This window comes from Staurois parvus, unplaced genomic scaffold, assembly GCF_062004578.1.
Source record: "Staurois parvus isolate SC_StPar_1 unplaced genomic scaffold, SC_StPar_1.0 ptg000562l, whole genome shotgun sequence".
Taxonomy (NCBI): domain Eukaryota; kingdom Metazoa; phylum Chordata; class Amphibia; order Anura; family Ranidae; genus Staurois; species Staurois parvus.
The window spans coordinates 10,131,550-10,157,964 of record NW_028318358.1 but is presented as its reverse complement, the minus strand read 5'-3'; the positions used below and the strand labels follow the sequence as shown (position 1 = coordinate 10,157,964).

Genomic DNA, 26,415 nt, shown 5'->3' with positions numbered 1-26,415 from the left:
TCCAAAAGTGATGCAAAGCACTTTCCAGCCTTGAAAGCGGCACTTTCCTGAGGACTCTCACATCTGCCTTTTTTCTTACTGTTACACTGATACAATGTCCCTGGGAGATTCAACAATGGTGTGACACGCACAGGCATGCAAACAGCACCAATGCACTTCAGTTTTCAGAGGATAAGTAAATCCTGCCCTAATTACAGTCTAATCTCTTGAGCAATTAAAAATGAAGAATGACAATAAGCCTACAAACAGTGCCAGCCAAGGGAAGGCTTCAGAAGCTGTCTTTTACATTTCCATAAGAATCCCTTCTGTTGGAAAAGCTGGTTATCAGTCCTACCATTTCCTGGGCAGATCTCATTACAGGCCAGGGACTAATCCTACTTAATAGCTTCTGAACACAACAAAACAAACAATTATCCCTTTAGGAGAAAAGGGGGCTCCTCTTTAACTCGATGCCACTGATGGTGATAAAGGCACACCCTTGATGTACTCTAAAGATGTCCATGCATGGCTAGAATTTCAGCCAATTCCTGCTTAACCAGGCAAAATTCAAACCACGAATGGTCCTGACGACACCACCCAGCTAAAAAAAAACTTCAATTAAAAAACAGAGTTGGGTGGAAATCAGCTGCAGTCATCGCTCGGGTGTTCTGACAGTTCTCAGCGGCTTTCTGACTACAATAGCTAGAAGGGGAGAGCTCTCCATTCCCACTCTTTAGCATAAATAGCGGAACCCATTAGATTTCCCTCATTCAGCCCGGGGGCCGAAGGTGAGAAATCTATGCATATATAGATGGCTATAATCTTAGCATTGTTTCGGGCATAGTAAGGAAGAGTTATAACCTCTGACATGTTTTATTTGTGGTCTTCTTCCCTAATGGGGAGCAATCCTTCAGTTCCCTTCGGAATATCACCACTGGGGAAACAGTGCAACACTTTTGTTCAGTAAAATGGAGAACAATTAGAATATTTGACAGGTTATCAAGTTGGAATCCTAGCAGCATCCATATAGATAGAGATGCTAGAAGGTAGTGATCACACTCTATGAGACTTCATGATGGATAATGTCAATATTGTAGGATCAATATTGTAGGACATTTTGGGTTTTACACTTAGCTGAGCCCTGACGAGGATGGTGAAATATATAAATGTACAGTATAGTTATTTTTATTATTTATGGAAAAAAAATAAATAAATAAATTTTATATATATATATATATATATATTAATTTTTTTTTTAATAGTTGGTATATATATTTATATATAGGTGCTCCAGTCTCACTTTCTGCTACTCTAGAAAATCATAATCAGTGACTCTGCAGAAAGGTTAGCATCCCTGCTAGGTTGATTTTAATATCTGTTGAAAATATTTTTCCTCTCTATTTGTCTTAATGACCGCTATCTGCAGGACTGAAAGTGAGGGAAGATCTCCAATTATGAGTAGTTACTGTAAATGGAATAGCGGGGAAATCATTTAATAGGGACACTTATTACAATGATAATCATTGAGAAGATTTTCCTCCTTTTGGGGAGATCTCTCTTTCTGTTGTGCCTTTGATAGGAAGTGAAAAAAACGCATAATGGGAAACAACAGCAATAAAAAACAAAAAAAACCAAGGGTTTTTAACCTTTCTTTAGTCTATACAAAGTAAAAAAAGCTTGCAATTTTATTTAGGATTTTGATTTAACTGTCTGGTTTAAACATGGAATGTCGGTTGGCCATGAGACAGAAATTAAACATTTCTAAGAGAAATCTGTCGTTTTTGCAATATAAACATGCAGATACACTGAACTCAGTCACATTCAGGATCTGACAATGTCTATCTCAGGTTAACTCAGGTGAAGGTATACCCAAAACTTTTTATTTTAAGTTTTGCAAAGGGAAGGGTTAAACCCCCTGTGTCCAGTTGGGGAGATTTCCTTCATTTCTTGATGTGGAGATGTAACAGGAAGTAAGAGTAAATCCCTACAAAGTGAGTGGAATTCATCTGAAAAGTAGTGTCCCCATTGAAAGATATCCCCTCTGTTCCTGTTCTGGAACAACTATAAAAATGTGGATTTCCCATTATTTTGTGTTTCAATGACAATAGTCAGCATGGCATGTACAGGGGTTTAATCTCCCCGGTGGAACAGACAGCAATAAAAACTTAACAGGGTTTCTAACCTTTCCCCACTTTACATACATACACGTTAACCTTGACAAACAACAAAGCATAATTGCCCCCACCACCTTCCAGGAGCCCATAGAACTCATGGCATGGCACAGAGTAGAGGTATTCCTTAGTATGTAATCAGCATACATGATGTTTTTCCATTATAGTTAGTTCTGTACTAACACTGTTAAAGCCTAAAGGAAAATGAAAGGTTGGCTTTAAAACCAACTAAGCCTTACACCACAGCAGTATGTGACAAATCAAGCAGCCTGTCCTGTAAATGTATTATGTCAGCATCAAAGTGTCTGCCTCACTTCCTTCTTCAACCAGGCACCAATATTGCAACAAATACCATTGCGCACGTATGTCACTGTCTGACGCAGGCTCTGACAACTTTTTTTGACTCAGCTATGCCAACGTGAGAAAGGAGAGGAAGTGACATTTCAAAGGGAGGGGTAGATGGGGGAGAGAGTGAGGCTATAGAGAAAAAAACATCAGAAAAGGGGGAAAACCAAAATCCCTGGGGGGAAATGCTAACACTAAATTAGTAGAGTCTGCAGTATTCAATTCAAATGTGAACGCATGACTTAGGGGAACCCTATGTTTCCATATGAATAGGCTCATTCTATAAGATCATGCCTATCTATAGTCTGCACTTGTTGGCAGATAGGAAACCTCAAGCGAAAAGTAGAGGTGCAAAAGAGGATTTGATAAATCTTGCTATTTCATGCAATTGTGCTCTTGAAGTAGAATTAAAAACAATACCTTTCTTCTCTTATGTGCCCACCCTCCTTCTAACACCTGTTCTGACTAACCTGTGTCAAAAAAATCTGTACACTTATCTATTTTCAGGCCACTCTGGTTCAATCACATGATCTGGCCCCCCTATGTAAGTCAGTGGCAGCTGCAGGGGAGAGGAGAGAGCACTGACAATGGATGGGCCATAGGAAACCTATGGGTGATGTCAGCAATCCCGAGCATTGCCAGCAATTGTCAAGTGCTTTCTCCTGTGCCCTGGCTGACACGGGAGATCACGTGGCTAGACTGGAGTGGCCTGAAAATAGGTAAGTATACAGATCTTTTCTTACACGGGTTAGTCAGAATAGCTGTTAGGAGGGGGAGGGAGCATTTTAAGAGTAGTCAGGTTTTGCACAGAATTCTACTAAAAAAATGATCATGTTACAGTTTACCATTCCAATGGGATGGCTGCACTAGTTTTCTTTTTCATGCTTACATTGCAAGTTCAGAAAAATCCCCTGCTGATCCTGCCAGAATTCCAGTGCCCTTGTAACTTCTTGTGCACTGAACTGAAGTCTCTAACAATGTTATCAGTTTTCTCAACTATGTAACACCTCTCGCTTCTGCTATTGGGTAAAAGAGAGGGGGAGGTGTTCTGTAGACTTAACATAATTCCTGTCCTAGTGAGAGAACAGTGCTCCTCCATAGGTACAGATACAGTACCTGCTAAATATCTTTTACTAATGGACAGCATTTTGTGGGTGCAGCAAACTGTCTTGAAAATATAATCTGCAATTCAATGTCAACACTGTTAGGAAGCAAACAATGCAAGATAATGCAACAAAACATGCAATAAAACACCAAAGGCATGAGTGCATCATAACCGACTAGGGAGTGTTTGAGAGTATACAGTCATTAACAGTGGCTAAACTTCAGACTGTTTTGGACATTCAATATACATTTGAATACACATTTTATTTGCTAAAGCATTTCCTCTGTGTCCAGGCTTTTTAAAACTTTACTCCCTGATGAATGGGGAGCTTGTGGCTCCCAAAACACGTTGGCTATTTCTTTTTGTCTTGGCAAAATAATTGTTTCATTTTGGACTCTTCGGCTTGATACTCCTGTTCAATTCCCATGCTATAACTGGATGACATCACTGAGGACACAAAGGGGGTTTATTTACTTAAACTGGAGAGTGCAAAATCTGGTGCAATTTTGAATAGAAACCAATCAGCTTCCAGGTTTTATTGTCAAAGATTAGGCTGGCCATAGACGGGCCGTTTATCGGCCGAATTGTCGGCCAATAAATGAAAAATCGGTCGTTGCTGCCATGGATGCTGCCACCAATGCTTACGAAAAACGGCCATTTTTTGCAGATTTTCCAGCATGATCGATAAAAAGAAAGGAGAAGATCCGCAAAAAACAGCCGACGGCATTGCCCCACTAACAGTGTGAATATCGGCCGATTTTTCGGTCGGATGAAAATTCGGCCGATAATTGACCCGTCTATGGCCTGCATTATTTGAACATGCTGAAGTTAGAAGCTGATTGGCCACCATGCAAAGCTGCACCAGATTCTGAATGCACCAGTTTAAGAAAATCTACCACAAAGTATGAATTACTATCTTATTGATGCTTATTGGTATTTTATTCTTTGAGATGGGTCTATTTATCTTTTATGGCACTAGCTGACATTTCTGTGCTATCATAGTAACCTACTATTTCTAATTTTGTGAAATGTGTGAAAAAAATGCAGTTAGAAATTCCTACAATGCTCAGAGTTCAGGAACCTATAAAAATTCTCTGGGACAAAAAGCCATTGCATCAAATGTGCTAAACTATGAATTAGAATGCAGTGTGATTTAGAAGCTGTTAACACAGCTAATAAAGTTATCAAACATTTGCTCATGTACAAAGCAGCATATCCCACGTACAAAAGGATTATGGTCGTGCAGGGGCAGGGGGGATGGAGTTGAGTATTTGAGAAGTTTAAAGGAACTTTTACGAGGGCCCCAGACTGGTATCAACAGATCAAGGGGAGAGGAAAAAAATGAGGCAACCAGGCCCCTTCACCCAGCTCTCACCTCTACCATCATAAAAAATCAAGCACTAAAAATGCTGGAACAGGAATGAGAGAAAAAAATGACAGTGTTTTCCACCCCAAATTTCTAAAATTGAGGAAATTCTTTGTCCATGGGCTGAACTTCAAAGTAGAAACATTTATAACAGTCATAAAATGTTTACAACCTAGTCGGGCCATTAAGAGCCATTTGTCCCTAATACTGGAATCCTGCTAATTCCTGAAGAAGCAGCATAAGAAGTCTTTTGTCAGTGCTGCATATGTGGGACAGGTTTAAATACTTCCAGCAGAACCCACAAACCCATAATATTCTCAGCTTGTCCATTTCCGTTTTACCGCCCTTTCACCCAACAGCAGCAATTTTACTGTAGTTTGCAGTTTAACTTGTCAAGCACCAACCTACTCCCATCCTGCCTTGTTTTAACCTTTGCAAAAAAGTCACACTTATGGGAGAATGTAGACTGGAATGACTACTCAAACCTCCAGGAAAACTCTGTCTTGCCCAACAAAAAACAAAACATAGTGGGGTTCCTACAGACCATCTAGGGTAGTCATGCCTGTATGCACAATCCAAATGCCCTAAGTCAGTAGTGTTGCATGGCTCACTTCCAAACACAAACATCTGGCCGCACATTCATATGTAAAGCTGCCCATAGACATGAGATGGCCGTTGACCAATCGGCCTGCTTTTAGCTAACTGGATACAATCTCATGTCTAGTATGTTTAAAGAAGAATATCCCCTCTCCATAGACTAACACATGAACACCCTCACCTTGTTATGTTTGAAGTCTTTAATATTAGATGGTGGACAGGTGTGCATGGAAAACTTGGTGGCCTAAAAATATTTTCAACATGGGATTGTTCCATGAACATTCAAGTTCACATGGGATGATCTTGCATGTTTGTGAAGAGGAAGGTGGGATACATGTAACTGCTGGCCTGTCTAATATGAAACCAAAGTTGTTGGCTGGGGAAATTTATCCCGGCCAATCAACTTTGCCATTTACCATCCTAGATTACAGAGTGTTGGCAGGGGAAATTAACTATGACTACTAATACATAAACGTTCCGCTATGCTCACCTTGAGGGTGGTCAGTCTTTGGAAGTTTGTCTGTTCCCGTAGGCAAGACATTGTTACCCCCTCTGAGCAGTTTCATTGTTATGTCATATAAATGGATAACTTTTAAATTTATTTATTAATAACATAGCATAATATATCCCAGTGCAAACACAACATCTAAGACACAGCTTTCCAAAGCTGTGTTTAGAGCTGGTAGAAAATGAAAGACCACTTATGGCATGAGAGAAATTGTTCTGTCAAAGCTACAAGTTACATGAAAATACATTTATCAAAGTTATGTTCAATAGACTTCCATATTTAACCATAACTATATGACCAACTGAAATACCTAATGTTTAATCAGTAATCATATCTGATTGTAGAACCCTGGTAGCAACCAATGAGCTTCCCCATGTTCTGGTGCAAGAAAAGTAGGAACATTAGGACGTTAGAAACAGAGACACTGAGTGGTTGCTGAAAGGGAAACTTAGACCGCTATTCAGTCAAAATGTTTGAGGTCTAGGGTTAGCTGAGCCAGACATGAAGACAACTGATATGTGCATGGGTATCCATTGGATAACTCTGACGTTTTCTTTGGATGGAATAGTCATCTAGAGGAGGTGAATTTTTATTATTGATTATTGTAGTATCTTTTGAGATAAGGCAGGCAGTAAAGTTGTGCTCACTCTCCTCCACTAAAGTAATATGAATAACCAAGTGTACGTGTTAATCCACCAGAATCACAACACAACATCTGACAGCCACCCAACCAGAACTGGAAGTAGGGCAACTCTGGCAATTTCTGCAAGTGCTGGTGTATCTGAAAGTATGCTAGGGCTGAAATGGAATTCTTGTGGACTGGTCGTTCTTGAACAGCTCCATATACAGCATTAAAAAGTAGGTTCTCAATATTTTAGTAATACACTATAATTGTAAATATATATTACTAAACTGAGTCAGCAGAGAGGGGTGACATTTTTTACCTCTATCAGGCCTAAAAAAAATTTGAACAAATGCACTTGAACAATTTATATGGCAGGGTTGGTACCTAGTTTGACATTGAGTTGGTACCTAGTTTCAGTCTGGCATTATCTAATGCTTATGATCAGTGATAGACTAGGTAAAATTCATAAATGTCTGTAGGTAAAAATTGGTTTGGAATGCAATGAAATATAACGTATGGCTGGCCATTCACTATACAATTTTCTTGTACAATTTTCCTTTAGATTTACCAAAACCATAAAATATGAGGTCAAACCAAAACATTTTCAGGAAACTGAATAAGAAAATTGGATATTGTATTGACCAGCCTTAGACCCCATATTATATGTTCATGAATGTTATATTGAGGTAGTATGATGTAAAATACTGACATTAACTAAAGCTGGTCAAACATTCTCCAGATTTTACATCATACTACCTCAATATAACATTCATGAACATATAATATGGGGTCTAAGGCTGGTAATACAATTTTCTTGTACAATTTGCCTTTAGATATAATGTGAAGTCAGACCTAAATACTTTCAATTTGTAAGCAATCAGTCAGGCCCTTGCACTACATAGTTGAAGGTAAGTCTAAAGGAAATTGAACAAGAAAGTTGTATAACCTGTGGCCAGCTTAAGTGAAATCAATACAATTGTCAAGATGCTATTACCATCCTAAGTGAACCTGTCATTTCAATACAGGGAAGGCAGATAATTTTGGGCTAACCCAATACTAAGCTCTATGAACTGGTGACCTCGAAGAGCTTTGTGCCACTACCATGTCACTAAATTCTAGACAATGCACACACATGTGGTTTATATTACACTTTAAAGTCACTAAACCATTGCTGGAATACTTATTGTACGCCATTGGTGGACAGCTTAGCAACAATATAACAGTGATGGATGTAGTGATTCCAGAAAACGTCACTGGAGAGGCATATATAGCTGGAGGAGAGTCAGCATTTACAGGCACAACCTACACCGATACACTCCTTCACCCTTGGTGTGGAGCTTAATGTGTCTTTGCCCTTTTCTGATTGTCATCCTGTTTGTCTGTCTAGTGGCACTTGGCCAAATTTCCATATTAAAAAAAAAAAAATCACCCGCCCAACAAGCGTGAAAGAAAATCTACATTCCGACTGGTACTCCTCCCTCCACCGCACACTGAACACTCTCACAATCTGACACAGTCAAAACAATATCCACACAATCATACCTAGAGCAACCTTCACACCCACAGGACTGACACTGAACCACTGCTGTGCATTCACAAGCACAATCACAGTACTTGACTGTGTAACTTCTTCACCCACACACTTCATCCCTTGGGAAAGCCCACTGCATTGTGTGCACTTCCAGAGATGCTTTGCCGTAAAGAGCACTTTAACTCTTCACTCTCCGGGGTGGCCTGGATCTGCCCTATGATGCCCAAGTTGACCGTTGCTCTAGGCATGGGAACCTGCCTGTCACAACACAGAGCCTATTTTTGCATCAAAGTTTGGCAGGGCGATTTTGCACACACTGAGCGACTGCAGACTAGTCTTTACAGATAAAAAGCTAACAATCCCAGCAACTATTTAGATGTGTGTAGGAAGAGATAGACGAAGCTCCAAGTTGAATTGACATCCATCTACGAGAGTCCCTTGACAAAGCATGGATGTTTATACTGCACATATGGTACTGATATGTAAAAATAATAAGGCATTGCAGTCACCTCTCTGTGTATCCCACCATGGTATGCAGGAGGGGATGTGATGGATCTCACAGAGCAGGAGCTGCATCCCACAACGCTGATCATCTGCAATCACACTAACGGTAACATACAACATGACAATACGGTACATCAGAAATCATTGTCAACCCAAACATTGGCATATTAGTAAATAGCAGGAGTTACAGCTTAGGTAACAACAATGGGAATGTCAGAAGGACTTTGGGCAGTTGCAGTAGACACTACAAACACTTGTCCTGTAAATATCAGTACATGGTCAAGCTTTGTAGTGTCCCATTCATACACAGACACATAAAGAGTTACCTACATTGTAAACTGTGGCTTTGCATCCATCCGAAAGGGTCCAGTCCCCCGAAGCAGCCAGCTTTCCGCAGCATGCAGGCACCTTGGGGACTCATGTCATAGAGTGGCCGAGGCATGAGAGGGAAGGCTTCCACACAGTCATACATTGTGTCTATGGAGGAGAGGAGTGCACAGGGCACTTACTGGAGCTGATCAGGGCTGGCACAATGGCCAATGCTATGACTAGAGATTGCCACCTCTTGACCTGTGCTTTCTCCTTTCTCTCTCTCTCTCTCTTTCTCTCTCCCTCCTCCTCTAGCACAGCCTGCTTTGTGGCATACCTTTTGCAAATAGCCAAACTGCCTTGGGGCTGTGGGAGTGACTAGAGGCTGAGATGGGACGGGCCGCCTTTCACAACAGCCTTTCAACTCTCTGCTTCCTCCACAACTAACTTCATTCTTTACCTGTTCCAAAATCTGCCTAACAATGCAAAGCAATCCCACTGTATCCTGATACCTACCCCCCTACGTCAGCTGTCCTCTGCAACAGGAAAAAGAGACAACCTCAGTAGAAGAGGAAGATACATTTAAATCCCCTTTCACTTTACATTACAAGAAGACATTGATCTGATTACTCTGCAATTCATCCCCAGTAGGGTGTATGCCCTCTTTGTGTGCAGACATTTAGACCTGAGCACTTCGTGAGCGTGCGCAAAAGCGCACGGTTTTGCGAGCGCTCACAAAATGCATGGAAAACGCACGTCGCGCTTGTGGTGCCATTCATTATTAATGACGCGCCAAATGCAGTAAGCAGATGTGTGTTTTTGCATGTGTCAAAATGCTTGACACAAGCATCAAACTATATGGGCAAAAAAGGTGCATGAGCTACTTTGGTGTGTTTGTCGCTCGTAGGGCTGCCCAATGAAATGGATGGGTTGTCCTAGGTCTGTAAAGCCAAAAAAGGTGCAACAACATACATTCATGAGATGTGAACCTAGCCTTAACCACTTGCCCTTCAGAGGATTTACCCCCCTTCCTGACCAGACCATTTTTTGCGTTACGACGCTGCGTTATTTTAACTGACAATTGTGCGGTCATACAACGCTGCACCCAAATGAAAGGTACATCCTTTTTTCCCACGAATGGAGCTTTCTTTCAGTGATTTTTGATCGCTTGTGTGGTTTTTATTTTTTGCGCTTTAAAAAAAATAAAAGACCGACAATTTTGACAGAAAAAAACAATGTTTTTGATTTTTTGCTATTAAACATGTCCAGTAAAAAAAATCAAATTTCGTCATAAATTTAGGACAAAATGTATTCTGCTACATGTCTTTGCTAAAAAATTCCCAATACGTGTAAATTAATTGGTTTACATGCAAGTTATAATGTCTACAAATGGTGGTATAGATACTGGATTTTTTTTTTTTATACAAGTAATGATGCCGATCAGCGACTTATAGCGGGACTTCGGGGATGGGGGGGGGGCAGAAAAATCACCTGGAAATGCAAAATCACGTATTGCATTGCATGATTTTGCACACCCCTGCCGCCCTGTAGCAGTATTTCTGCTATAGGGCAGTGATAAAGCGGTTAAATTGTAAGCTATCACATTGTTGTAAGGCCACATATGAGTCAGTTTTTTGACCCGATTCCCCCATACACATTCAAGGTGGATGGGGGAATCCTCCCCGCTGAGTCATGGGTGTAAATTTACTAAAACTGGAGCACTCAGAATCTGGTGCAGCTGTACATGGTAGCCAATCAGCTTCTAAATTCAGCTTGTTCAATTAAGTTTGGACAATAAAACCTGGAAGCTGATTGCTTTCTTTGCAGAGTTGCACCAGATTTTGCACTCTCCAGTTTTAGTAAATAACCACCATTGCATTATGACAGCAGGAATACTTTACCGCCATCAGAATACACAGATCAGCACTGCTGCTTATAGCCTGGCCGAGCGAAAAAATACCAAAAGGGCGGATGGACAGAAGTTGATTGGCATTTTGACTTCTGTTCAGCCACATTGGCCACACATCGATTGCAATTCAGCCATTCCCTGCTGAACCAGCTGAATTTCAATCCATGTTATCCAGCTTAACCCTTTTGTGTTGAATTGTATTGTATCTGCACTGTCTCCCTTTACTTTTTACAGCACTGTGCAAACTTCTGTTGCTTTATTATGACCTCATGCACATGGACAGTGAGAGGCTTAAAAAATGCTTGGAATAAAAATCTGGGTTTTCTCCTGCTACCCGGGAGAAAACAAGTGCAGTGTACAGCTTGATATATAGGTGAATAGCTGTATGCAGCTGTACTCTTGTAAACACTGATTTCTTTTTGCATTAGCACTTACCTGCACATGTGCATCCAATGTATTTCCTGCACACAAAAGTTCTGCATTCAAGAAATACACTGCATGCACGTGCAAGGGTAAGGGTGCATTCACACCTACAAATGCACCCAACACTGATTATGTGCAAGAACACCAGCAGGGGTTCTTGGCGATTGGCTGCAAGAGGTAGTCCCATTGAAAGCAGTTTAAGTGCATTTAGAGAATTCTTTGGGTCCAGGATCTGATTAGGCACTCTAATTGCGACTAACAGCACACAACACACCTAAACCTGCTCTAAAGCAGGAACATCTAAACACAGGAAAAAGTGATCTTCGATGATAAGTATAAGGTCTCATACACAAACACTGAAGCCTGTAGTTCATGAATGTGTTTGTGACGCTTCAGTCGCCATGTGCTGCATGCTGGCAGCCCATTTGTGTGTTAACATGTGCAGTTAGCTAGTTTGCCACTAGGTGGATCTGTCCCAAAATAGTGTGATAATAGGGAATTATGTAAGTGGGTGTTAAAGCAGAGCTCCACCCAAAAGGGGATGTTCCGCTTTAACCCTTTGTCCCTCGCTCCCCATTAGGGATTGGCACGTTTAGGGAGCGGGTACCCAAATTTGACAGGTACCCGCTCCCACTTCCGCTGCAATCGCCTAGGCGATCAGAAGTGGAAGTTGTCCTCCCCCCTCCCTCTCTGTCGTCTTCTGGGACACGCTTCACGCACATGCTCAGTGAAGCCGTAAGCTGTCACAGCCGGGTGCCCACTCTGAAGATGCTGGCGCCAGGGAGAGAAGATGGCTGGCGAAACCAGCCATGGTGAGGACACCGCTGGACCGAAGGACAGGTAAGTGGCTGTATTTTAAAAGTTTTTGTAGCTGTTGACTTTTATTTATTTATTTTTTTAGGTGATACTCCTCATTAAGTCCCTGTTTGGGCAAAGCCGCCCTGTAGTGATGTACAGGGTGGAGTTAGTGCCAATATACTGTAAATGTCAGGGTGAGAGGTTGGGAGGAGCCTAGATAGACAGGGCACTGGAGCCAAACACCCCATAGCCATGTGCCATTAGCTCCTGTCAAGGGCCCCTAACAAACCTGAAACCCAGTGAGGTAGTTTAACACTGAGAAGAACCAGCTGTAGTCTCCCTGACAGTCTGATGTGGTCTGTGAACGGGATGTAAAAGGCCTTTTGGAACAGGCTAAGTGTTCTTTGATGTAAGTACTATTACCCCTGGGTGTGAGAGAGTAACATCCAGGAGCATGTCTGGCTGGGCACAGCTATAGAATGGGACATAGAGAGAAACTGGTATACAACATAAAAGTATCAATCCCTGTGACAGAAGCAGAATGCTGTGGTTCTAGTATACAGGGAGATTGGTCCCAACATGTGGTGCTCCCAAGGAAAAGATGGCTTATTAACTATGTGCTGACATTCCTGAGTTACTACTATAGAAAGTTAGCTCTTGTATATGGCATTGTGTGCCAAAGAGTCCTGTCAGTATGTTAATGTGATTGCAAATGTCACAACCATCTTTGCAAGCTAAGTTAAAGTGTGGAGAACCTATTTCTTGTGTGAACATTCCTTTATTCAAATATTAAGGCCTATGGCCAGGAGTTGGGCACAATATGGCAATAACTTTCATCTACCAGCAGTGGGTCACTGTCCTATCCAGGAAGAAGCAGAGCAGGGACTCTAGCAATCTGACAACAATGTACACATACAAATGTATAAGCAATCAGAGACTGCACAGACATAGCCGCTCATACCACTTCGACAGGCTTGTGGGAGAAACTAAGCCTTAAAGTGGTAGCAAAGTCAGTTTTTGTACTTGTACCTATAATAAGGCTTAGCTGTACGTTCATCGTTTAGGAGATATTTACCTGTGGCGAGCACCAGCTCATGCACTCTGAAGGAACGGCATGCGCGTGCTGTTCCTTCAGAGCTGTGAGCCGTAAAAAGTGACTCCTGCATGCATGCACGGGAGTGATATCATCGCGGCTCAGCCATTCAAGCCGCCGAGGCCCGCAAACCCGGAAGGACCAGGTGTACATGGAAGCCCTGTCAACGGAGACAGCGTGCTACTGGAGGGCTTTGTTTTAATGTAAGTTTCACATAATGTGCTAGCATGCAGTGCACACTAGCTCACTATGCCATTGTCTTGCAGGTATTTAAAAAAGTAAAAAAAAAAGTAGTGGTTTAGTAACGTGTTAAGGTGGGGACAGGATTCAGCTGAGGAGGGATAGCTCAGGCTCTGGACAGGTGGTCTCTGATAGGACAGAGGAGAGAAGGAGAGGTGCCAGATCCTATAACCCAGGGGTGTCAAACTGGTGGCCCTCCAGCTGTTGCGAAACTACAAGTCCCATCATGCTTCTACCTTTGGGAGTCATGCTTGTAACTGTCAATCTTGCAATGCCTCATGGGACTTGTAGGTTGGCAACAACTGGGGGGCCGCCAGTTTGACACTCATGCTTAACCAATGTACTGGAACACTGAAGGTCACCCTGCAGAGGGGCAGGATTAGGACAGTGCTCTCTTCTGGATAACCTTTCCACAGGAATACCTGCTGGAACAATGCTTAAGGAAGCATTGTGCTATTAACTTACTATAAGTGCTTAACTGCTTGAAGGTGATATTGTAGACTTTGTTTAGTTGTAACTGCTGATCACTTTTATATAAACAAAACATTGAAAGCAAACATATGTGTTGCCTGTTTCCTTTTGGGTTCATTCACTTGGGGCGCTTGGCTGTGTGCCCCATGCAGGTCCCTGTTTTCATGGCATGGGGATGTACATGTGTTGTGTGCATCCCTGTGCCTTAATAGGAGGTAAATCAGCCACCGCTCAAGGAACCGCTAACAAACTCTGCAGAAACCCTGGTTGAGAATGGCTGGTTTACAGAAACCCCCAAATCGGAGAAGGGGAAAGGGGATTTTGGCTTACACATAGCAACAGTCGCAAACATACAGTGCATTGTTTGTCTGTGTCAACACACAATTGAACAGTTTTTGGTATTTAACTGCTTGGCCTAGGAAGCATTTAGTATTGTTTCAGGTTCAATGCAATCCGCACAATGAAATTGTTGCTGTTAAGTCTTTACACAAACACAATTCTGTAGATGTCTCAAAATTCAAAAGATGGCTAAACACAGATTTAGAATAGTGTACGAACAGTCTGTGCAACTGGGCCGTATACAGAATGATTGAAAATCAGACAACAGATTTAGTAGTGTAGCTGTGTGATGGCTCCTTTCCTCCCTAACTCACATTTATATACTAGAGCCAATTTATCTACCAGCATGTCTTTGGAGTGTGGGAAGAAACCCACGCAGGCACAGGGAAAACATGAGATCTCCAGGCAGGTAGTGTCTTGAACCGGTGACCCTAGTACTGCTGGGTGGAAGTGCTAACCACTTAGCCACTGTGCTGAAGTAACTTGAAGGCACTGAAGGAAATAGAATTTTTTTTGCCTTATTTATATTCCTATCCATAGCCTTACACCCTTATGACCTTAAGGGAATGGCCATGACTGTGGAAAAAATGCCCCTTAGATTTATTCAGGGTATATCTACTATAATCTCCCCGAATCCATATGAAAATTGTCTGACCCTAGCGCCAAAACAAGTAGCTATTACCTACTTTTGCGGTTACCCTAATGTTCTCATTGTTGAGTCTATCCCCACTGGGGAGATAAACCCTTTCCATGTGTCCTGGGAACAACTGTCACTAGGACTGAAAATGTGAAGAAATCCTAAATGGAGATACTTCTTCCAGTGACAACTGTACAAGAGGGCATTGTCTGCACTCCGGAGAGATTTGCTCTCACTTCCATGTTGGTAGGTTATCTAACTCCTGTCTAAACTGGCCCTTATATGCATGTGTGTGCATGTACAGTATATTTGCATGTAGCTAAAGACCTTAGATTGTAAGCTCCTTGAGTTCAGAGACTGTTCTGAATGTAAGGTATGTAACGCTCTGTGTAAATTGTTGGTGTTATATAAATGCCTGTAATGAATAAATTGTGGAAATGTATCTGATGGGACAAGGGTTTTAATTATTTTCTATTCTATCCTAAATTAAAAAGTGCTGGATTTAGATATAAACTACAGATGTCAAATTATTTGTTCATTGGTTTGTTACCATAATGGATTAGATAAACACAGAATATATCCCAGTGTAAATTAATTGTGGTGACTTAAACAATGAAGGCCAATGATTAGTGTACTTTAGCACCCACAAGTGACAATGATTTGACACATGACTTCCAGTACCACTAACCAACACTGAGTGTTCCAAAAATCTTCTAGTAGGATCTCATTGGGAACCCTTCTCCAAACTTGGGGATTCCATTTACATGATGAAGTGCTTAGCTCAGAGCATTCCCATTAGGAAAAGTGTAAAGTGTAAGCACATTTACATAGGACCAACAGACTGCTGTGCCTCTCCATTCTTTACAAAGGCTAATCACTTCTCTGCAGGTATTCTGGTGTGACAGGCAGGAGATTGAAAGCCAATATTTTTCTATACACAACAAGTTAATGAATATATTTTTAGATGGAGAAGAGGTGATTTCTGGGTAGTATATGTTTCTTCACCATGTACGTGAGTCAGATTTACAGATGTATCTGTATGAGCACATACATGTATGAAGAAAGATGTTTTGTAATTCTTTTTCAGATCATAGACCTCATTCGTCTAAATGAATCACTTCCACAGTCTAGCAAAACGCTGTCAGGGCTTCATCTTCCTCCTTTATCAATATGGACATGCCACGAGCCAAGCGATTTGTACAATTCCAGGATGGAATTCTCTATTTTGAGAAACTGTAATTCAATAAATGTCATCAGTGCTTAGTGAATGTTTATTGAATCTGCACTGTCCAGGAATGTTTAGCGAGTAAGGGATCCCATCAGAGTTTAGGGCCCCCCTTGTGAATGATAATAAGCACAAGTGTCAAAAGTTCTCATTATTATAGAGACTTTCCAACACTTTGTGTGAACCACCAGCAGTCATTCCCATTTCTGCACATGTATTGTGCTTACATGGTTTGTTTTATTTCTTTTTTTCTTTTGCCCTTACACAGGCAGATCTTTTATAACGGGGTAAAAGATGTGATACTTAGGATTGGGGTTAGCTTTCCATAAAGTCTCTTGTTTTATTGCTTACAGCTCAAAGAATTTTTCATAATGTGTTTACAGAAAGAAAAGATTTTTGTTTCCCCTCGGAGCAATGCTGCCGGCAAACCCCTCTACTCCCCCCTTCCCGTTTATCGTTAATAGAGCTGCCAAGCGTATTGCTATATCTGCTAACTTTTATGTTACTTAGCCATATGGTGTATGGTGGTGTTTGTATAAAAGCAGTATTTGAAATATAAAGATTGCCATTTTCCTCTTTTGAAAATGCAAGTTGGTTGGTTGTGGATGTGTCCTTTGGACATGTGGCTCAAAAAGTTTCTGTATAAAGGCCAGGCATCTAGCATTTTCTAAAGTAAAGATCATCAAACACTGCCCAACATTTCTCTCATTCCTTTAAATACAGCAAAAGCCTAAACCTTTTTTTTTAAATTTTAGGATCAAGCAAGGAATTGTTAAAACCTTGTCATATTTTTATTGCTGTCTGTGGTCCACTCTACCCTCTCTGTTTGTCCTGGTGAACACTATTAACCCTTTGAGGACCGTAAGATTTTGGAACGCCAAAATAATCAATTTTTTTGTTTTTAAAGTTCGTACACTTCAGTTGCTGTAACTAAGCCATTTCATGAAATAATTGGCAAAAAGCTAGATCCATTTGTTGTTTGTTGATAAGAACTAATATTTTGACTCAAACCAAAAAAAAAAAAGAGTTTTAAGTTCTTGATCAGATCATACACGCAATTAAAAACATGGGACAAATACGTCCCTTGGTCCTCAAAGGGTTAACTGGGACAGAAAAATGATGGGAAGTCCAGAATGTTGCAAATATCACCAGAACAGGAACAGAGTTTTTATCTTCCAATGGGGACATCTGGTCCATTGATTTCTGTCAAAGGGGGAATTTCTCCTCACTTTTTTAGGGATTTCTTCTCACTTCCTGTTGGATCTCTGGAACAGGAAGTGAATGGTCCCAATGGGACACAGACAGTAAAAAATGATCAGCTTGGGTTTTACAATTTCCTACTTATCTGTAATCTGTTTGGTAAATGTATTGGCTTAGGGCCCTTTCACACAGGACCTCTAATCAGGTCTGCCTGTCAGGTTTTTAGGCATTGATCAGAAGCTCCATATAGCTCTATGGGCAGGCTGATGTTAACAGAGTTTTTTCTGTTTACATGTTTAAATCTGCCTACCTCCAATTTTGGCCAGGTCCACAAAAAAGGAAAAGTACTGCGTCCTTTTATGTTTTTTAGGACCTAAAAGTGTTGGATCAAAGGTAGCCTGATGTAAACAGACACAGGTCCATTTACATCCTACCTCCCAAGGAGTTATCATGGGTCCACTTGTGTCCACCGGACACAAACTGAATGGGCAGGGATGATGGACAAAAAAAACTGACATCCGTCCCATTCAGGTCCAATTCAGCAGGGGATCCACTCACAGACCTGCTGAATGGAGAGGAGCAGCTTCATGTGAAAGAGCCTTTAGGATAGACTTTAAATTGGACTGGGTTGGCGACAATTTAAATGGTGACACATTGTAAAGCAGAATAAACAAGTGCTATATAAACACAAGCAAAGTACAAAAGAAAATCAAATACTGTAGATCTCAGAAAAATTGTGTATAATATCAGCATGCAGTTTCTGACAGTATTTTAAGTCTAGCGGTGATGCTCTTCTTCAGCTAGAAGGATGCGATTTCCACATGAGACAAAATGCCCCGGTTGGAATATGGAGATGAGTGCTCTCTGCACAGTGTGAATCTGATGCTAATGGTCAGAGCAGCAAATAATAGACACTACCATTACCCAGTGGTCATCAGCGAGCATATGCTCATTGCTGACACACAAACAGTATGAGCTCACACCGGGGTGCACCGCAGAAGCTTCATTCTCACAAATGCCGTGGCCTGGGAAAGGCTCCTCTAGACACAATTTTTTTCACTGAATGGAGCCTGCTGATATAAAATCGACATGCTGGCTACACAATGCATACTGTGTTAAAGGTTTACTAGGCCAAATCTGCTCAAAAAATTGATGGACTTTTCTATGTGCTTTATACTATATATATACTGAATAAAGCTGTGGCAGTAGACTGATCACATTTCATCTGGTTTCTGATGAACCAGATGAATTTCAAGCAGTAAGTGCCCCTGCTGGCCCCCACTTGCCCAACATTCTGTGATTGTAAAGTTGAAGGATCTGGACAGATAAATCTCGGCCAAAAAGTGACTATAGTCAATTAGCAGCAGTCACTGTTTGGCATGGCCCACTGTATCCTGACAGCCACCAGAGCCAGCTGTCAGAAGGTAATACCCTGAGCGGATGAATCATCCATTTATCATGGATGACGGAATCTCTTTGATTTCTGCTATTCGGACAGTAGGCTAAATTAACTGCCCAATAGACATCCTGTCTCCTTGTCTTTATACAAGATTATTAGTTTGCATACAGTGTGAATGATTTTATATGCCCCCTAGGCAGGGAAAAGTTTAAAAATCCCTCAAATTCTACTCTAGCATCCTAATATTTTTCTACCAATGTCACTTCATGAACAGTACTTAAATTTTATGTGGGATAGGTTTCCTAAAGAGCTTTAACGCATAAAATATATTTTTAAAAATAATTTGAAACAATTACTTTTTAAAGCCATTTGATGTCGGGCTTAATATACAATTTAACTTGGTGGGTTGTGAGTACTACCAATATATCACCACCCAATGGGAGCAATTCAGTCAGGCATTTGGAACACATTTCTGGTGGTGTGGATGTAGTTGAGAGCCTTGAGCCAGTTTCACGAAAATCCTGCTACATTTTCCTTTTAATGCTGGTCATAGTTGGATCTTATTTTTTTTTGTACAGCCTAGAGGCTGAAGGCAAACGAACAGATTCCTTCATCCACACAGACGAGATGGATAGAGGAATACCCCCCCCCCCCCAGGAGAATAACAGCAGGGCTCTCCACTGTCAGAATACACCAATCAATGGCTGAGGCCTATTGGCTGCAGCCGCTGATCGACAAAAGATTTCCAGCTTGTCCGTTTGACAGAAACCAATCTAACAATCGAATTCTCTTAAACATGGGTGACCACACAGATTGAAATTTGACTGCTCCTTGAAAGTACTAAAGCCAAAGCACTAGCATGACAGCCAAGAAAATAGTATTTTCATAAGAAAAGGTCAGCAAGATCTAAAGTGAAGAAAAAAATTTGATTTTGACAGATTTGATTTTGTGACATGACTACACATATGCTAAAGGGGCAATAGAAACAATTGGATAAGGGATGCTCTAGCTTCACCTTTAAAGGAGAAGTACAGCCAAGGCTGTACTTCTCCTGTGGATCACAGAAGTGCAGTTCTTTCTGCACTCCTGTGACCCGTTTTCAGCAATCTGCTGAGTGTCTGAGCCAGTCGCTCCCTCCCCCTCCACAGCCCAGCTCTCCAGTGAGCACTGGGGGGGCTGAGCAGACAGCAGTGACAGTCACCACTCTCTGCTCAGAGCAGTCAGCGGTCATGTGATCGCTGAGTTCCCACCCTTAAAGCCGGAGGGGGACAGATGCAGCATCGGGCCGCTGTTGCATCCACCTAGGTGTGTATGATTTATTTTTTAAAAAAAGCATACCTATACTTCTGTTTTAACTGTTCCATTTTCCAAGGGGATGTATATCAGCCAGAGGTAGTCTTTAAAACAAACTGATTATAAGTAGAAAATGTATTAAAGAACCTTTCAATATCAATATTTGACCAGCTTTAGGCTATATTTAATTCTGTTTAAATCTTTGGTATTGTTTCCAGCAAAGCATATCTTCCATAGGGACAAATGGTAAAACATGTAAAATGCAGTGCACTAAAGCCACGCCACACACTTGTCTATTGCTAGGACACGAATGTAGCCTTACTGTACAAATTATCATATAATATAATTTTTTTCCCGTTTACAAACACATATGTGACATGCAGTCAATATTAAAGGCAATAGCAATATTACAGTGCAGTAAGCTATGCATGAGACGGCAGTGTTAACATTGCAAGAGGAAGCCAAATAGCTCTGGATGGCTAATAATGACTGACAGTGGCTCATAAGACTGAATGGAGCCAATCAGAGTCATCAGTAGCACATTACAAACACAGTGGGAGACATGCACAAGAGTAAACTAGTGTAAAAAGTTATAGAGGCAATTGTGACACTTTACAGTAATTGCACCTGTTAGATAACTTCCTCCGGTGGCATTGAAAAGAACAAAAAGACTGCTATTAATTGCAGTACAAGGCCAGTTCTAGTACAAAAATCCACTAAAACAAATAGTGGTCTTTAAACCTAAAAAAGCCTGTTATACAAGGCTAAAATCGCTGCAGCATGACATTCAGATCAGATATATGTCATTCTTCAATCAACCATCACTTAACATAAACAGCATTTTTTTCTTCTGAAAAGGAGGATATTTTGTCAGAGAGCAAATTTCAGATCACAGTTTGTTTTTTTACTGTATATTTACTAGCTATCAGCTTTCAGTGAAGAAATCTGTCAAAAGTTAGCAAGCCGTTGTTTCAGTATCTGTATGTACAGAAAATTTCCAGGGTCTAGTAGTTTTTTCCCAAGACACTTTTTGCTGTTTGGATAGTAATAATTGTAAAAAAGAAAACCCAAAAAACATATTTTTTAATTGTATTATTATTTTAGAGGTGTCCACATGCATATTACATGCAGTCGGTAAGGTTTCCACTAGTTTTCTCCACAACTGGGCAAAGTAATGCTAGCCATACACTAGTCGAAAAATCGTTCAAACTCATTTTGAATAACGAACATTCGGTTGTGAGAGCAAACGATATTGCCATCATGTAAAGACCGAATTTTGAACGATAAATCATTCAATGGACATAAATTAATCCGTTTTTCATTTGTTTTTTTACATCCGTGCAGTACGAACAGTTTAATTTTTAACAGGCAAGAAATACATGAACTTTTCAATTTATTTTTCGTTCGGCAGACGTTTACCAACCTTTTCCTTGGCTCAAAAAAGTCATAACCAATTTTCTATTTGTGTCCATTAACTGGACGAAAAACGAACAAACTGTTCCAATGATGGAATTGCAAGCAATTGTTTCGCCTTCTATAGCCACCATAAGGATGTGGGCAACCCTCCAGCACTAGACTAAACAAGGCCACACTCGCCATCATATTAATAGCTGTTCCAGACTGGGTACCCACTAATGGAAGCAAACAGAGCTGGAAATCTAGGTGATCCTTATTCTTCATCATTAGTGAAACTAGCATTGTGTTACACATCACATGCCACATATACACACAGGATATGAGCCCAAAAGTTTGTATGGATTTTTTAAAATCATTCAGTAGCTAGTGAGATGCTTCCTAACATCTTGTCACAATGTATTGGTCAAGTCCAACCAAAACAGATCAGTTATATAATTCACTGGTCTAATGAATCCATGTCTTACTCAACCAGGGTTCAGTGAAACCCTAAGATTCCTCCAAAAGTTGAACAGTACTTGAACAGTAAATGAATTCTGCCTCTTAGACAAGGCCCCAGTGACAATAATGATCTTTTTAAATATCAAGGTGGTGGTGGTGGGGGGTGGTTCTTTTCCACCAACCAATAATTTGAGGAGCATTCTTCCCATTAACCAATAATGTAAAGAGCAATTTTTCCCACAGACCTCAATGTATTCTCTCCACTTACCACCAGAGTAATGGAGCCCTTCACTCCTAACCACCAATGTAAGGGGGCATATTTGTCAAAACGTATGCCACAATCCATTGTTTTTAAATATGTAACTTACTGTTTATGCTAATGTATCTTGAGAAGGTAATATATTAATTATAGCACGGATTCTCTGAAACAGGGTATAGTCAAAGATCCAGAAAAAAATGCTATAAAGGGTGTTCTACTCCACTCCAAGCTAACATGGAGTCCCAATAATCTATAGCAATGTGGCAACAAAATTTGAAAAGCAACAAAAAGAGACTCCTAATGGTGTTTGTAGCTAGGAACCAATCTGCAGATCTTAACATGGAAATCCCTAGAAATGTAAGACATTTGAGATTTAATTGCTATACTGATTCTGAGTGTCATTGTCTTAAACTGTGGAAACCGGTCCCATTTTTTATATATCAGTGTTCCTGTATGCCACAAGAAAATGGAGTTGTGACTAAGCTGAAATTTTTTTAAACACATATGGGACCACTGGATGACAACAGAGAAATCCATATTTGTTCGATTGTTCTATTTTTGTGCAGAAAGTGGAATAAAAAATAACTTACGATCCTAAGTAAAAAGTCAGTTATATGAAGTTAGGGGCTTGTGTATGGAAACTTTATCTCATAGAAACCAATCTACTGCTATTTTTGCATCACAGTTTCTAAAACAAAATAAAGATTTTGATTGGTTGCTAGGGACATATGTACATTTTCTTACTATAAAACTTTGCACTGTAGAGGTTTTGAAAAGTCTTTCCAACACATTTTCCAAAATAGTCAGTCAACTTGAATACGATATTCCAACTTTGGATAGACAGTAGAAAGCTGAACAACCAAGTTCATCTCTCAAGGACTACAGTGGTGAGATATCTTTGTTAGCCTGCCTGAAGTTTTACTCCTGCTGCCTTCTCTATCATGGAAAATTAAAGAAATCCACCATGCCTCTCAGCTAAAAAAGGGTATTTACAAAGGAGAGAGTTAAGCCGGCCATAGATGGACAGAATCTCGTCCAGTTCAGCAGGGACCGGCCGAGATTCAATCCATCTATGGGCAGGCAAGCTGTATTGAAATCAATCCATCGACCAACTTCAGTACATCCGGCCTGTAGGATTTTTTCCATGTGATCACTGCCAGCGGCTATAGCCCCCAAAAGTGTTCATTGTGTTCTGCCAACAGGGTAAGCTCCACGCCAGCAGAACACAATAGCACTTCGGGAGGGATTCCCCCATCAACATTGACTGTGTTGATCAGGGAATCGAGCAATTTTCTTTCCTTTCACCCATGGTGGAAGGAAAGAAAATTGCATAATCTATGGTTTGCTTAAGAAACATTTACCGACATTGGTGAAGGTTTGTTTTCAGATAACTAGTGTTTATTTGCATGAAAAATGATGTGCAGAAATCATACCACCTGACATATTTGGGTTAATTTACTAAGGCCCACAGCACACTTTTGAACTTGTCGCTGGAATGTTGTTTACTTGCTATACAGGGCAGAAGAATACTACGGTGCTGGTGGAATGGCACACTTGTGAGATGAGCAAGGCCTTGCTGGTGAGGGAGATTCGGCAACATTTATGGTCAGTAAGGAAGCAACACCATGGAAGCAGGTGAATAGTTTTCTTTGCCATTGCTAGTGATCCTGTTTCTAGTTAGTTAGTTGTTGTGAATGACAGGGTCATAAGTGTGCCATGGCCCTAAAGAAGGAGAAAGCTCTCTTAGGGGAGTCTGTTCTCTTTGAAACATAAGGCCTGGTGCACACTAGTGCGAATTAGGATGTGACCAGGGGCGGACTGACCATTTGGAAATTCGGGCACTGCCCGAGGGCCCGGGGTCAGTAGGGGGCCCCATGAGATACCCATGGTACCTTTTTCATAGGCTTTTTTGAGTTTGGGCAAGGACACAGGGGCCCCATGATCCCCTATTGCCCGGGGGCCCCATGAGTTGTCAGCCCGCCCCTGGATGTCACTTTAGTTGCACAGAAATCACATTGTTGTTATATCAATGTAATTCGGGAGGGCGTGATTTTGGAAAAGGTTCCTGTACTACTTTGGTGTGATTTTAATGCAACTTTGGCCCCATAGAATATACAAACCTTGTCAAAGCTGCATCATAGTACCACTACATAATAGAACTGAAAGTTGGATCAAAATCTTATCCCAGCAGAGTGAACCTAGCCTAAGTCATGCAGAGGATTTATTTTCTTGCACATTGAGGACTGAAGTGAATAGAGCTTTACTGGGCTCTAAAGAGTGATTACTCTACTCCTTCAGTACATAAAGTAACTGATAGATATAGAAAAATCAGTTTTGACCTTTTTTATAACAGAAAAAATAGACTGTATGTAAAACTCATAATGACATCATGTTACTCAATGTGAAGGTGAATAGTATTACAATTGTAAGTGACTTGTTCTGCTGGCTAGCTCTGTAAACACGTTTTGACATAGTGACTCAATATATCATGTGTACATGTTGGAATTACATGAAAACTTTCTTTCCATTAACACAAGTGTAAGTAGATGCTCAGTGCCATGTGACATTGCACAGAGGGTGTAAAAAGATCACAGACTGGAAATATAATGTTGACACTGCATGGGAAAATGTATGTTTGTCTGAACCAGAGGAAAGCCACCATATACTGAACATTAGACCTTCTTGCTGGGAGTACTGGTATTTGATGTACAGAGACTAGGGACGTAGGAAACACCAGCTACTAACAAACAGTACAAATTATTATTTTACTATTAAACTCCCATGTTCTTTGCACTTTTATAAATCCATTTAAACTGTAATAATATTTTAGTATTACATCAAGCCACTGTTATCTGCTGAACACAAATGTGGGGTTGATGCACCAAAATGGACCATAAGGGGGTTATTTACTAAAACTGGAGAGTGCAAAATCTGGTGCTGCTCTGCATACAACCCATTCAGCTTCCAGGTTATATTGCCAAAGCTTAATTGAACAAGTTGACGTTAGAAGCCGATTGGCTACTGTTCACCGCTGCACCAGATTCTGAGTGCATTGGTTTTAGTAAATCCCCCCCCAATTGTCAGTGTCTCTGTGTTTCCCCGCAGCAGCCAGGGAAAGTCAAATATGATTCCTTAACGGGAGGGTAGGTTTGAATCTGACTAGCTGCTGTAAAATATTACAGACAGCATAGCATCCACTATCCCTCACTCTATTTAGCCTGATGTGTACATCTCTATATTATTTTATTTATTGCAGGTACTTATATAGCGCCATCAATTTATGCAGTTTCACACACACATATATATATATTGTACATTCACATCAGTCCCTAACCCTCAAGTGGTGTACAATCTAAGGTCCCTAACTTATATTCATACACATACTAGTGCCAATTTAGACAGGAGCCAATTAACCTACCAGCATGTGTTTGGAGTGTGGCAGGAACCTGGAGGAAACCCATGCAGGGACAGGGAGAAGATGCAAACTTCAGGCAGCTGGTGCTGTGGTTGGGATTCAAACCAACAACCCTAGTACTGCCAGGTTGAAGTGCTAACCATTTAGCCCACGATACACAAAATTTACTATTTTACTACCAAAAGTGTTCTGCCGCACTAAAATTTTTATCCAACTTTATTAGTGCAATTGTTATTTATAAAGGCCAATATAAAAGGAAAAAGAAAAGAAAAAAGGAGTATGGATTAGCAAATCATTTTTCCCTTATTGGATCCTTAAGGTACGTGTACCCAGGGTTGTGACAGGGACGTGTCCTTTGCCTACATATAGTATGCTAAAGCGTGTCCTCTTTATCATTTGTGAATGCTGGGAGGTATGAAGACAGCTCCTATTAAAGATGCATTGGAGTTAATTTACTATATTCCCTCCATGTGCTGTGGGACTGCATTGAGTTGCTATTCCAGCCCAATCCCACCACAAGACAAGGCAAAATGCCTTGTCTCCTATCTAGCTGGTTCACATTACCGTGTTACAATGGTATGTGCTGAAAAAAGTGCTGTGTGTATTATTTTTTTTCCAGCGCAACACAGTGTAAGGCAAGTCACCACCTCTCACCATGCAGTAGCCAATAGAACTTAGTTCTTAGAACTTTAGTTTTCACAAAAAAAAAAGATGTTATGCTTACCTGCTTTGTGCAGGGTTAGTGCACAGAGGGGTCAGATACCTCCTCTCCTGGAGTTCCCCAATGGTGCTCTGTGCTGCGCCTCTTCTTCATGTGCTC

General features: G+C 40.8%; 1 protein-coding gene across 2 annotated transcripts in view; it reads right to left on the bottom strand.

Moving 5' to 3' along the window:
• Positions 1-26,415, bottom strand: part of RARG (retinoic acid receptor gamma) — a 263,440-nt gene that overhangs the window by 55,215 nt on the left and 181,810 nt on the right. The window contains exon 1 of one of the 2 annotated variants that reach the window (XM_089691463.1): positions 9,062-9,372. The exons of the other annotated variant lie outside the window; for it this stretch is intronic. Coding sequence (XP_089547589.1) covers positions 9,062-9,203 — 142 coding nt within the window. The 5' untranslated portion in view covers positions 9,204-9,372. Of the gene's footprint in view, positions 1-9,061; positions 9,373-26,415 lie in introns of those variants that run through there. 2 annotated transcript variants of the gene reach the window in all.